This window comes from Leptonychotes weddellii, chromosome 1, assembly GCF_054177405.1.
Source record: "Leptonychotes weddellii isolate Sample4059 chromosome 1, ASM5417740v2, whole genome shotgun sequence".
NCBI classification, from domain to species: domain Eukaryota; kingdom Metazoa; phylum Chordata; class Mammalia; order Carnivora; family Phocidae; genus Leptonychotes; species Leptonychotes weddellii.
The window spans coordinates 38,162,901-38,177,916 of NC_138369.1; the positions used below are offsets into that span (position 1 = coordinate 38,162,901).

At 36.9% G+C, this 15,016-nt stretch overlaps 1 protein-coding gene across 1 annotated transcript in view; it reads left to right on the forward strand.

Moving 5' to 3' along the window:
- LOC102734275 (contactin-4) overlaps window positions 1-15,016 on the forward strand; it is an 805,863-nt gene that overhangs the window by 403,665 nt on the left and 387,182 nt on the right. Inside the window, exon 3 of the mRNA XM_081805865.1 lies at window positions 150-291. Coding sequence (XP_081661991.1) covers window positions 237-291 — 55 coding nt within the window. The 5' untranslated portion in view covers window positions 150-236. The remainder of the gene's footprint in view (window positions 1-149; window positions 292-15,016) is intronic.

Below are 15,016 nucleotides of genomic sequence, written 5' to 3' on the forward strand. Positions count from 1 at the left end.
TTCATATTCATAATTTAACATACTTTTCTCTTCTTTAATAGCACTTTTCCACAAGTGAGTTTTATTTGTATTCAGGTAAAAACAAATTTGCAGAGGCCACAAGGAGAAGTATCTGCAAATCTCATTGTAATGTCTCTTCTTTCCCACAGATTAAAGGTTGAACAAAACTTAAAAGAAGCAGCGGTTCTATTCACTTGTTCTTGGACTTGAAACTCCTTTGACCTCGGAAACTGAAGATGAGGTTGCCATGGGAACTGCTGGTACTGCAGTCATTCATGTTGTGCCTTGCAGGTAGAGTGTCATTTAAAACCTTTTTGATTTAAAAATGCCACTGTATTTCACACTAATTCAAAAGTGGGCCTTCACTTTAGATGGCAATGATAAAATCGAAAGAGTGCACATTACTACGACTAGCATTTGCTGACACTGTTAAATATACTTTCCTGATGGTCTTTTAGTGGCTCTTTTCATGGTACTGTATCCAAAGCTAGATATTGATGTTTCACCTGCCTATCCAGTCCTTTTAGAGTTCTTTGAGCCATTATTTAGTTTGAAAGTTGTTATTTTTGCTCATCCCACTGATCAATTGCACAAAGATATTGGGCAATAAAACCGATAATATAGTCTTGAGTATCACCTACTTTGTTGTCAGCGGATGGAAGTTTATTTGGGTAGCTCTTTCAATATCTTTGTTAATATTGCTCCATCTTTTGATAGTAAGTCTCTTTCTTTTACATTTTGATACACCTATAGTTAGCAGAAGACAGTAACTAAAAAGACAAGAGTTTTTTTTTACCATATACCAATGGTCAACTAGTAGACAAGGGCTTTGAAAAGTTCAGACACGCTGTTTATTACTTTCTCAGTTTTCTGGAAGATATGAGCCTAGCAGTTGACATACATAATGCAAATGTTGATGCAACTTAAGCCAACATGTGCTGAGAATTGGTTTTCAGGTTGGGATGGTGGGCATCTTTCCAGGCCTTTTTGAAGTAAGTCTAGTTGACCTGCTTTGTTATTCAGAGTATTGAGTCCAAGAGGGACACCTGGAATATATTTGCATTTTTATAAAATAAAATAAAAATGACTTTCAGGTCACCATTACTTTGATTCATGACTTCATTCAAATAATGTTACTGAGTACCTTGCAAAGAACCAGGTTTGTGCTAGTATCTGGGAATATGATCCTGAGCAGGATAGACAAAATTACTGCTCCCTTAAAGCTCTATTTGCTGAGTTCTATAGCTATATAAATTGAAAGCTTGATAGAACAGATTATTTCTAATTGGTATACAATTAAAGGTAGCAGTGGTAATCCTAACATATACAGGTCACTTATTCCATGCCAGGCACTATGTTAAGCTCTTGTACTTTAGCTCATTTACTTATATCATGACCACTAAGAAGTCGGTATTAACTATTTATTTTTATTTGCATCATTATTATTATTAATGTCATTACTGAAGCATCAAGAAGTTAAGAAACTTACCCATAGTCACCAAACCAGTAAGTGATGAAACTGTTAAGTTTTAGACTCAAGCAGACTAACTCCAGAATCCATAGTTTTGATCATTATAATATAGTCCTTTAGCTATATTGTTGATTTGTCCAGTTCATGCTTACAAATTTATTCTTGAAATTTTGGTTTTCATTCTTACTATGTTTTTCTAAATGCAAACCGTCATCCACTCATAAGCTTTATAATGCCCTACCTTTAAATTCTGAACCTCTTGCCTTCATGAACATCCTCACCATTCCCTGATTATGGACATTTTGGCGTCTAGACACCTGTTTTAGCTTTATCACTTTTCTCCTTCATCTGGTCAGAGCCTAAATCTTGTCATTACCCACCCTGCCCCCAGAAATGTACATTAGGCTTTGTGCCTCAGTTGCTTTTCTCCAGTCTTTACATGTACCTTGAGCCTCCTAAAAAGGCATCAACTGAGTCAGTCTGGTTCTAACTTCTCATATTCTGGGATGAACATATTCTTTAAAGCTTGAAGCAGTGAATTGATTTCTCAGTATTTGACTACAGCAATGTGCTTATTTATTTAACCCAGTGTGCTAAATGTCAAGAAATTAAAGAGTTGAAAATCAAGGAAGACATTAATCTTCTCAGTTGTATTTTGAAAAACTTGGAATTCTCAGTGAAGATGAGTACCTGTATCTTTTTTTATTCAGTTAGCTTTTTGTAGGGAATCAGTCAGTATATTGATTGCTTTGGTGAGCCTTTTTTGTGAAGTGTTTCACATGGCATTAATATTCCCTTACCATATGCCTCCTTACCAGTGTAGGTAAAGTCGAGCTTTAATTAATGTTTTTGTTTTCTTGCTGTTTGTCTTGATTTCATTAATTTATATAGCACTCAGCACTCTGAATTTTGAACAGATTTCTTTAACTGCTTTAGCTTCTCATTTTTTTTCCTTTCCTATACTTTCTTAGTCGTAGATTTCATGGTAAGTTTTTGGCAAGGAAAATATTTGTGTCTCTTATGTTTACCATAATTAGTGGATCTCAAATGGGCCTTTTCCTAAATAAGATAGAAGATCCAAATGTATAAGCAGACTGCTCCTGCAAGATATAGATCTTGAAAGTTCTGCTAATTATTTAAGGGTATTGGTTAGTAATTCATGGTACAATGGAAATATTCTTTTCTTTTGCCAAATACTAGACTTAATCTCTGACAACAATTAAAAAAAAAAAAAGGAGTAGTCTGAAAGTCCAGTCTCTACAAAATTGGTTTTATTATCCTGCCTCTTAGTGAATTTAAACCAGGGATCACAAAACTCTGCTACCTGAACGAACAAGGAAGCTAACAAATGAGTGAAACATTCTTCAAGGAATAGTGACTCCTCCATACAATATAGGATGCTGGTGATGGTGGAAAACTGGAGAAAACACGTCCCACTAAATTAGCAACCAGTGCCCAGCTCTAGTCCTTTGTGCTAGGTCTTCCAGTTCTTCAACACTTTTATGCATAAACCTCCTAATTTTTTTTTAACATTGCCAACCAATTCAAATTAATTTTAAAAATGAAAATAAAAAGGCTGCACAAGACAGACCAAAATGGTCTTCAGGCTAGAGATGCAGTTCCTGGTCTGCTGGTTTACAAAGTTTATTTCAAGTGCTTGGTTTTTCTTTGTTATTATACACATCGCCAATACACTAAATGTTGGGGGGTCTCTGTACTAAGTCTTCCTTTTGCCAAGAATTTTCTTCCACTAAATGTCCCTGTCACTTACCCTCTAACCTTATTTGGATCAGTGCTTAAATGCCACTTAATTGGCTTTTCTTGACAATAATAAACAAATTAATATTAGTGAAAATAGCAATATTTTCTTTCACCAACATTCTATACCCCTCTTATTTTATTTTTCTCTAGGTTTCTTATCAAATATGAATAACTATATATTTTATTTGTCTTTATACTAAATGCCTTTACCCATTAAATTGAAGCTTTATTCAGGCAGGTATTTTCTAGATCACTGCTATATCCCCAGCATCTTCAAAATGCCTAGTGAACAATGCCATACAATAATTAAATAAATATATTTCAAATGAGTGCATGCTGCATACTGGCCAGATATGAGAGAGAGAGAAAGAGAGAGAACAGTCTTCAATTTTAAGGTGGATTATGAACCCAAGGCCGACTATAGTCACCTTTGTGTTAAGGGAGGGAAGTAGCCACCTCTGAAGCTAATCCATACAAATTTTTATTTTACACACACACATACATACATATATATAGGTAAATAAGTATATATTTAAACATATATATGTAAATAGGTATATATTTATATTTAAACATATAAAATAGGTATATATATTTAAACCTAATATATGTATATATGAAAATATATACATATATGTATATATAATGTATATGTATAAAGTATAATGAAGTATAATATATAAAGTATAATGAAAATATATACATATATTAGGTTTAAATAGGTAAAGTATGAGAATTGGTTTATGTGCCTTAAACTCTAGAGGTTCTTGGTATAACACCACTTTGCCCCTTTCTTACTTCAGCTACTGCTGGGTGCATTGTGCCCCCTGTGTGTTTTTCTGCCTCCAGTCTTTGTCTAAAGTTACAAGCAAGGGGAGCTATGAGAAGGTCACTCTTCTCTGCTACATTCCTTGACCAGTGAGGTATGAGGAGAAGTAGTAAATACCACAGCCTCCTGTCATTTAGGAGGACAGTTATTAGGCACATTCTACACAGTTCCTTACAGATCCCCAGAAAAGACTGAATCTCAGTTGCCCACAGTAGTTCACCCCTGCTTCCTAGGATCATCTCCCAAATAAACTAGCTGTTTCCAAATCCTTCCCTCACACTCTGCTTTTGGGGGAATCCAAATCAAAAATATATACACACCAATTAATAGTAGAGCAGCCACCCAGTATTAGTCATGTCAGTAATTAGGAAGAAGCCAGACAGGAAACATAGTTTTGACAGAGATGATTGACGTGCTATGATGTATATCCATATAGGTATATGTATGCAGTTACTTATATGAGTGCATGTACACGTGCCTTTATATGGGTACATGTTGAGTGTTATCTAGGTCCTGCAACCAGATAATATTTTACTATTAACCAACTCTTTCATTGTTTTTACTGTTTACTAATTGCATGATTAGCCAGATACTGGGCAAGTCATAATTACCCCTCTGGGATTCACTTTACACCTCTGTACAATGAAGCTATTAAACAGATTGTTCCTAAAGTCCTTTTTCAACTCAGAAATTTATGGCTTTAGCTATACACATGGTTTGAGATATATATATATATTCTGAGAATGTTGAGCTAAGCTTAAAATTTTGTTCAACTAATATGAAGTTTTACGTAGATCCTATGCCTTACCATGTGTTACTGATTCTGTTCACATTGGCAGAATTTGAAAGAAAGAGTAAAGTGGCTGGTCCATATGTTCATATGCAGCAAGAGGCGTGAAGACATTTGAATACCCTCTGTGAATGAGTGAAAAAAGTGTATGTTTTGATGTATTCTCAGTTGATCTTGGTTTTCAGGGAGGCTAAATTTATTCCCATCTCTGTGGTGCAGTTTACCAACTTCAGCAATTATCTCTTTTTGAGAAAGTGCATCCTTTCCAAATGCAAGCATTTTGTTGACTTGTTCACAAAATACATGCCATTGTTACAGCTGCATCTGAGGGTGGACAGTGGAGTAAAGGTCCTGTATAATTCAAGAGAGACATATTCTAGGATCGGTGAGTGTGCACAAAATGTGGAGCAAGGAAGGGCCCTGGGTTGAACAGTTAATCACAGGGATATAGCTTGAATCTATGACAGTAAAAAAAAATACAAGCCAAAGGCCAATACCTGCAATCAGAGTATTTGGAGAGAATATTCAGTGGTCTTCAGAAGGGATTTTTACGCTCAGGAAATCTCTTATCACTAAGACTAAACTAGGCTGTCTATGGTTTTAGCTTATTCCAGGGTTGGAGAACACAAATACACACTAGCAACTTCCAGTAGTTATTGATAGTGCTAATAGAACTCAATAAGCCTAATCTTTCCACTTAATCAGAATATTCCAGCAAAGTTCAGGATCATCCCAAGAACATCTTCCCTTCTTCATGATGCTCCTATAGCTCCCCAAGAATGGAAAGCACACTGAAGTTAGTTTCAGAGCTTGTCCTTACAGTACAGTCAGTACAGTATTTCAGTTCTCAACATTCTCATATTTTTTTTCCAGAATAAACAGAAGAATGGGCAACATTCACATAATTAACAGTTCTAGACAGATATTAAGCCTAGTACTGACTCTGCTCTTGCAGAAGTTACAAGTATAAAATTAAGTTCAAAAAAGGTTTGAATAAATGTCAGTTTTCATATGGTTATTTCAAAGCATAGTCCTGTAGTGACCTCTTATTTTATGGTTTCTCTTTCTAAGAAACTGGCTTGCAGTGCATTTGTAGTCATGCTGACTGAAGCCAATGAATGGGTTTTCTATTTCCTCTGTGCTGTCTTCTAACCATGGCCATGAAATGAAGCCAAAGCAGTAGAAAGATTTAGCAAGAAGAGAGCTAATAACTAGATTAAAAAGCAGTGACTCCAGTGATGAAAATTCAGGAAAAGAATGGGAAGAAGTATGCCCAGAAAATAATAAACGGCAACTGGAAAACTCCTTTTGAATATCAATTTAAGTACTTAAGGACATTTCATGGTGGGAAAATAATCATCAGTAATGAAGATGATGTTGAGGTAAACAGAGAAACTGGCAGCAGTTTTATATCCCTATAGGCATGGACATATAGTAACAGTCCTACAACCCAAGAGTTATTAGAAACATTCAATTTAAGACCTCTCCTGAAGCAAAAGCATTAATGGCTTCATTAGATATGCTCAGCCAAGCTGGATGTCTTAACTATAAATAAAATTCCCTTACTGATAGAGTCTAGGACATGTTATCTACAAAAAAAAAAAAAAATGAATTCTGTTGAATGAAACATAGTAGGAAGAAGGGAGAAAAACAGGTGAAAATCTAAACATTACCATGCATTTCATATCCACTTGGTAATAGTTGCCTGTTGAAATATGGGATTAACCCCAGAGCTTGAGGATGGTAGGTGGAAGAATAGCCTGTGGCATCTCAGACATTGTCAGTAATGTGACCTGGAGACCCCGCAGTGCTGGTAGTTAAGAGCAGGGGCTTTGAAATGACATGGATAGGTCAACCACTTAAAGGCTGTGTGATCCAGCTATTTTATCTCCCTGTCTTAGGTGGCTTTTCCCACCATCTATAAAATGGACAGAATAAGTGTATTTACTTCATTTGGGTGTTTATGAGGATTGAAATCATGTATATGTTCTTCATACTCACCACAGTGTCTGATACTTAGCCAGCACCATTTCATGTGAGCTGTTTTTCCCTGAGTCATTCAACATACATCTGAGGATCTGCCAGTGCTAAGCATTGCACTGTGCTCGTTCTCAGAATGTAGTTTGGTTCTAAGTGAAACATAGTCCCTGTCCTCTTGGCACTGGTGGGGGTGATGATGATGGTGCCTCCAGCATCCACTTCTTAGCACCCTGGTGTCTGCCCTTCTTCAGTGGCTGAAGATTGTATAGCAGACTTTATAGCACATTGTTGCCAATTGACCTCATCTTTAAGATAGTGATATAATAATAATGAAGAATACCGATGAAAAATAAATACCCAATTTGATTAAACTTCTACGTGTGGAGCGCTCAGGAAGGTGTCTGGCTTAGTGCCGTTATTACCATCATCACCAGCAGCAACAAACATGTGGGCATCTGTTTACTTGTACAGCAGCCACAACATTTAGGGTCTGCCTCCTAGAAGGAAGACACCGAGGGCAGTTGCCAACTCGAGCCATCTGTCTGGGGAACTGGCACTGGGAAGGAGCTGGGAAGGTTTCTGTGATGGGACTTCCAGAAACTTATCAAGTTGCAAAGAGATAAGGTTTCTAAAGATAGAAGGATCTGGTGGTTCAAAGTGATGAAAGATTTTCAAAATACATTTTACAAACAACAACAACAACAACAAGACAAACAAGCAACTCAGATAAAGAAAGGTGCACATAACAGCCCCTAATGAACTGGGATGGAATGTACTAGAGCAAAGACCGTGGTGAGCCACATTCTTCTATTCCTCTCTCCCCCTAAACTCCCACTGGTGATGTCAACCAGATACTTCATCTATATGATAAACAGGGTTTGATGAGGATGTTGCCCCACACTACTGTAATAACACCCTTAATTTGTTTAGCACTTGTTAACTATGAAATATTTGCTGAACAGTCTGTTTAGCAAGGCTGTTAGGGGCTAGAGGCAACTACAGTAATAATGAGTGAAAATTTATTGAGCATATCTGTGCCAGATACAGCATCACATTCTTGAGTGCAGTTATCCCATTCAACCTGACAAGAACCCATTTCCTAAATCAGGGGTTATGATCTGACTAAGGAATCAAAGCAGTATTTGAATGAGTCTATACAGCTCCAAAGCCTGAGCCTTTAACTGTGATGGTATGATATCTAATGACACCTGGTACCTGTCCTCAGAGAGCTCACCATCTTGTAAAATACTATAAACCTGTAGTTCTCCAAAAGTAGTCCATGGACCAGCAGCAACAGAATCACCTGGTAACGTATCAGAAATGCAGATTCCTGGGGCCCAGCCCAAACCTACCGAATCAGAATTTGTGGAAATGCATCCCTCAGTGTGTGTTTTAATAAGCCATCTGTAAGATTCTGATGCTTTTGAATGCTTGAGAACTGTACTAAATGCTCTTGAGAGGCAGGTAAGGCAGGAGTTGTCATTATCCCAATTTTACATATGGGAATCTGAGTGGTAAGTGTTATACGTCTGGCATTAATGTCAAAGCTGGAATCTAAGTTTTGTGATTCATAATCTAGTGATTTACTTTTCCCCCTAGTATATATGCTACATTTTTACTTGTGTGACTTTTGGAGCACCTTACTGAATACCTGATAATATAAAGTAAGGGCTTTTTATGTTGAAGAGGTGTCCTGAGTACTGAAATAATTTACTTTTTCTGCTAAGCCTTGTTTCACTGCCTGTGAACCACTAACAGGTGTGATATTGGCCTGTGCTCTTGATCTGTTTTGTGATGTAATGAATGCAGAAAAGATGTTTTTCTTTAATTTTAAAGGGAAATGGAGCTATGTGGTAGAATCTTGAGAAAGTGGAAAATAGAAATATGTCCCTTAAGCCTACAAATACAGTATAATTAATGATCTTTTTGGCAAACAATAATGTACATATTATCATTAGGTCTGAGTTCTGTGCTTAGAGAAATAAAAGAAAAAAAAGTTTGGATATTTTGCACAACCTCTAGTGGATTGTCAGGTTGTTTTGTCTTCTTAGAGTAATCAAGAATCTTTTCCCTTAAGGTAGATAACAGATTGTTTTGTTTTGGAAAGAAAGAATTCCAGGGGAGATGACTCACCCCTTCAGATCTGAATTGAGATTTATGTCTAACGTTCTCTTTTTCTATAGCGATGTTTGGCAAAAGGCCACAGAAGACCCCTCTAAAGCTTTTAAATTCGTGCTGAAAGTAGCCACAGTTAGCTATGAGCACTTGAAATGTGGCTAGTCGAAACACTTCCCAGAATCTGTAGTAGTTTCCTAGGGCAGCTGTAACAAATTACTACAAAGTAAGTGGCTAAGAACAACAGAAATTTACTCTCTCACAGGTCTTGAGGCTGGAAGTCTGAAATCAAGATGTTGGCAGGGCTGTGCTCACTCTGAAGGTGCTAGGGAAGAATCCCTCCTTGCCTCTTCCTAGCTTCTGCTTATGGCAGCAATCCTTGGCATTCCTTGCCTTGTAGATGCATCACTTCAATCTCTGCCTCTACCTTCACATCACCTTCTTTTTGTGTCTGCCCTGCGATGTTGGAACCTAGTACAAAGAAAACATATAAAATACCTCTAGTAATTTTTATACCAGTTACATGTTGAAATGAATACATGGGGCTAAACAAAACATGAATATTGCCAGTTTGTTTATTTTTTCTTTTTATGTAGGTACTACAAAAATGTTAATTATGTATGTGCCTCACATTATGGTTCTATTGTATAGCAATACCATAAAAGATGTAGGAACCAATTATTCCTTAGTTTATAACTATAGTTGAGAATAATTTCCTTCTTTTTCTTGTCTTTGTAGAAGTAGAAACTCAAGCTGGTAGCCCTGAGGCTGAAGGGAAGTTGATTAGGGGAACAGGTGTAGAGAGGAGAGGTATAAAATGTAAATTTTTTAAACTTTTGACTTAAAGAATAGGGTAAATGTTTTATTTATCACAGTCCCTCCAAGGTGCTTTTATAGAAGAAAGAATATCGAAGTCTTCTTACATCCGGCAAAAACAGTGAAACATTGAAGACTAGAAGATTTTTTGAAAAGCTTTTTTACAGGAACCTGCAAATCACATTGACCAGAAGTAATTTGTACAAAAATGTTCACAGCAGTCAGAATAGTCAAAAAGAGGGAATAACCCAAATGTCCATTAGTTGATGAATAGATGAACAAAATGTGATACCCATATAGTGGAGTATAATTCAGTCATAAAAAGGAATGACATACTGATATCACAACATGGATAAACTCTTGAAATATTCTAAGTGAAAGAAGCCAGACACAAAAGGCCATATGTTATATTAATTCATTTATATGAGGTATACAAAACACAAAAATCCAAAGAGACAGCAAGTGGATTAGGGTTGCCCAGAATGGGGTGTAGGAGAAGACACAGAGTGACTGCTATTGGGTGTAGGGTTTCTGTAGGATGATGAAAATACTCTGGATTTAGGCGCCTGGGTGGCTCAGTTAGTTAAGCGTCTGCCTTTGGCTCAGGTCGTGATCCCAGGGTCCTGGGATGGAGTCCCACATGGGGCTCCCTGCTCGGCGGAGAGTCTGCTTCTCCCTCTACCCCTCCTCCCTGCTTGTGATCTCTCTCTCTCTCTCATGCCCTCTCTCTCTTTTTCAAATAAATAAGTAAAATCTTAAAAAAAAGAAAAAATACTCTGGAATTATGTAGTGATGCCTGCACAACCTTATGAATATACTATAAACCACTTGTCTTAGTCGAGTAAGGCTGCTATACCCACAAACTTGGTGGCTCATAAACAACAGAAATTTGTTGCTCACAGTTTTCATGTGCTAGAAGTCCAAAATCAAGCTGCCAGCTCAGTTAGGTTCTGGTGGAAAAGGCCTTCTTCCAGATGGCAGATTGCCAACTTCTCTCTGTATACCTATCATCACAGGGCTAGGATGTCAACATAGGAATTTGGGGGGGAAACAAATATGCAGACCATAGTATGATTTTTTTTTTTTTATTTGAGAGAGAAAGAATGAGAGACAGAGAGCATGAGAGGGAAGAGGGTCAGAGGGAGAAGCAGACTCCCTGCCGAGCAGGGAGCCCGATGCGGGACTCGATCCCGGGACTCCAGGATCATGACCTGAGCCGAAGGCAGTCGCTTAACCAACTGAGCCACCCAGGCGCCCCCATAGTATGATTTAATTGTACGTTCTAAAAGGGTGGATTATATTGCATGTGAATTATATCTCAGTAAAATTTTTTAAAAACTCCTTAGGAAAAAAACTAAACCTTTTTGAAATCTTATTAAATATTACATTTTACTGAGAAAGCCTATCTTGTCAGGAACTCAGCATTATTCAGTGCCAACTTCCCTTATACATAATTAACAGGATAACAGGAATGTAGACCTATCCTAACTCCCGTATTTTAGACAAGTTAACTGGTTTGGCCGAAGACACCCAGATAATTAGTAGCATAATCAGAATCCAAGTTTCCAAACTCTAATCTCAATCTGTCTTCCACTGCTCCATTAAGGCAGTGTGTTTTATGGACATTGGGGGTTTCATCTCTCTCTAGCCCACACCCAAAATGCAGATCCTATAATAAGAGGAAAAAGAAAAGCATAAACCTCCTTGTGAGAGTGAACTCTGTGACTTTTATTCACCTGAGGTGTGATACTGGATTCCTCTATGAAAACAAGAGAGGGGGATACTAATGGAGAGGGAAGGAGACCATCTGTGTATAAGGGTGATCTTGAGGAAGCAGGATGAGCATTGTTATCAATTTTGTCCCATACTGGCATCTCTAGGAAGCAGAACGTTTCCTTGTTTCCTGCCTGTCTGTGCTAAACCCCCTGGTGGCTAAAATTAAGAATCCATACTGAGTTTGTGATTAAACTTCCCCCTACCTGAGGATTATATCCCAAGCCAAAGCTTTGTAAATAGTTTTGATTCAAAAAGGGAAGGCAGAAAGAGGAGAAATGGGTGAACTATTTTTTTTGTTTTGTTTCCTTTTTTTATTTAAATAAATTGCATTTTTTATTTTTATTTTATTTTTTTATTATTATGTTAATCACCATACATTACATCACTAGTTTTTGATGTAGTGTTCCATGATTCATTGTTTGTGCATAACACCCAGTGCTCCATGCAGAATGTGCCCTCCTCAATACCCACCACCAGGCTAACCCATCCTCCCACTCCCCTCCCCTCTAGAACCCTCAGTTTGTTTTTCAGAGTCCATCGTCTCTCATGGTTCATAAATTGCATTTTTTAAATGTGGCTACCAGGGACACTGGGTATCTCAGTCAGTTAAGTGTCCTACTCTTGGTTTCAGCTCAGGTCATGATCTCGGAGTCATGAGATCTAACCCTGATTTGGGCTCTGCACTCAACATGGAGTCTGCTTGGGATACTCTTTCCCCCTGCCCCTCCCCTGCTTGCTTGCTTACGTACTCTCTCTCTCAAATAAATAAATAAATCTTTAAAAAAATAATTAAATATGGCTACTAGCAAATTTAAGATTACCTATATAATTTGTATTCTCTTTTTACTGGATACACTACTCTGGAAGATGTCTCAGGTTTCTTTTAGGTCAGGTGTCAGCAAACCTTTTTACCTTTCTCCCAAAAGTAAATATTTTAGGTTTGGGGACCATATAATCTTTGTTGTAACTACTCAAGTCTGCCCTTGCAGTACTAAAGTAACCAAACATAATACAAGTATGTGTGGCTGTGTTTCAATAAAACTTTACACGTACATAAAAAAGGTATATTTATACAATCATAGAAATGAGTGTGGTTGTGTTACAATAAAATTTTACTCATACATCCAAATGAGTGTATTTATGCGACATATACAAATGGGTATGGCAAAAAGGGGAAAGGCCATTTCACTGACAAAGTATATGATAAATGTATGATGTCAAATAGATTATTTAAAAAGTATGAATGCAGCAACATGCATGTTGTTTGAACTACTTAAGTAAGAAGAAACAAAAATCAATGTAAACTCCCTGGTGTCAGCTATATTGCTTCCACTCAATTGACATCTATACCGGAAAGTAATTAACACACCTAGAAATGCATCCTGCTTGTTGATGTGGAAACAAATGTCAAAATAAGTCAGGATAAACATGAGGTACAGAAGAAAGCATAACTCTTTTCTAAGGAACTTTGAAGATGAGTCTAGTAGTTGACCTGACAATCCCTTGCAGCAAATATGTTACTTTAGCAATCAGAGATTCACAAATTGCCAAAGTTGTGCTGTTATCTAGTCCCTTTCTCTTTGGGCAGATGAGAAAACAAAAGAGCAAAAAGATTAACTCATTTCCCCACATTCACATGGCTCATTGCTTTCAGAGCAAGGATCAAATTTTGGGAATGTTTGATTGACTTTTATCAAAATTTTTCCTGATTGGACTTGGACTTGATAGCTGTGTTTCCATCACATTCCTAACATGTCTAAATTCTATGTAAATGGCCATGGAATTTTATTATTAAGGATGTTTTGGATAAAAGTTTAAGATTGGCTTTCTCAGCTGTTTTCCCACCTGAGAGTGGTTTTAGGTAACTTGGCTGACAGACAATACCGTGTCGTCTTTTGATATAGTGGCAAATAAATTTGGAAAAGAGATTAGGTTCTTAACGTTAGAACTTCTGATTCTTTTGAAAATATTTACACATGTTTTATTTATTAATTTATTCACCTATGTAATAACAATTCACTAAACATCTACTATCTTCCGTGTACTGACACGTGTTGGGCATACATCTATGTATGTATCCATCTATGTTGGATTTGAAGAGTTTATAATCTTGTGTGCTGAAACAATTTATTTCAAATGAATATGTCCTGACAGATTTAAGTGAGAATTCCAGGCAAAATACAGTGTTCTCAATGAACCATATTGTTAAATTTCATAAGACACTTCCTTGGTACAAGCCTATAGTGGATAAGATCATGGACCTGGATCCGAGATAAATCTGGGTTCAAAATCTTTCTCCGAGTGTGGTTAACAAGTTACTTGAGGAAATACCTAATTCTCTGACAAAGGAGACTTAAAATATTTAGTACAGTGTCTGGCCTATAATCAGGATATGATAATAATGTCACAGTCATTTATTAATAATAAAGGGGCATGACCTTCTTCCTTTTTCTCACTGAGCCCTAATGCACGCAAAACACTTAAATTTACTTTACCCTCAGTGGATTCTGAATTACATAGTATAAATAAAGAAGAAAGAAAACAGTGACATGAAAGGGAATGAGAGAATGCTGAAGTCAGGCATGCCTTTGGCCTGTCATGAATAAAACTAAGTAAGGAAGGTCAAAGTGTTGTTGTTTAGTTTCGTTCTACAGTTGACTAAAAAAGGGGCAGGTCACAGCCTCATTCATAGGTAGGGAAGGAGGAGGAAAACAGGATTGATAACTATCTCTCTTATGTGATTATATTATTTTAAGGATAAACTTGTATCTTGTTCTTTATATAGCCATGTGGACACAAATATATATAAGCATTTTTTTTACTGTATCTTTACCCTATTGGTCAATCTGCTAATATTTGAATCAGAGAATTTTAGAAATGGAAGAGCATGCTATATCATACATGTAATACTTTATCATTAACTGTTAATCATTGTTACTTTACCTGATTTTTCACATTTCTTACCACTGAAACATGACTTAGAGTCCTAGGTTGCTTTTTCATTACTGATGATAATGATGATTATAATAGTAATAATAACAGTAATAATTACTATCCTCTTCCCTCTCATCTAAATGCTTTGAATATTATATAAATAATATTGGGCTCAGAGTAGCCCTAATGTGGCATTATAGAAGGGACAACTAAATCATGGGGCACCTGGGTGGTCAGTCAGTTAAGTGTCTGCTTTCAGCTCAGTTCATGATTCCAGAGTCCTGGGATCGAGCCCAGTGTCAGGGCTCCCCGCTCAGCAGGGAATCTGCTTCTCCCTCTCCCTCTGTTGCTCCCCCTGCTTGTGATTATGTTCTCTCTCTTTCTCTCTCACTCTCCCTCTCTATCTCTCTGTCAAATAAATAAATAAATAAATAAATAAATAAATAAATAAATATCTTAAAGTAAAAGAAGGGACAACTAAATCAGATTAAGGAAGTGGTAGAAGATCACAAGGTATGGCTTCACTAATACCGGATATTTCCTC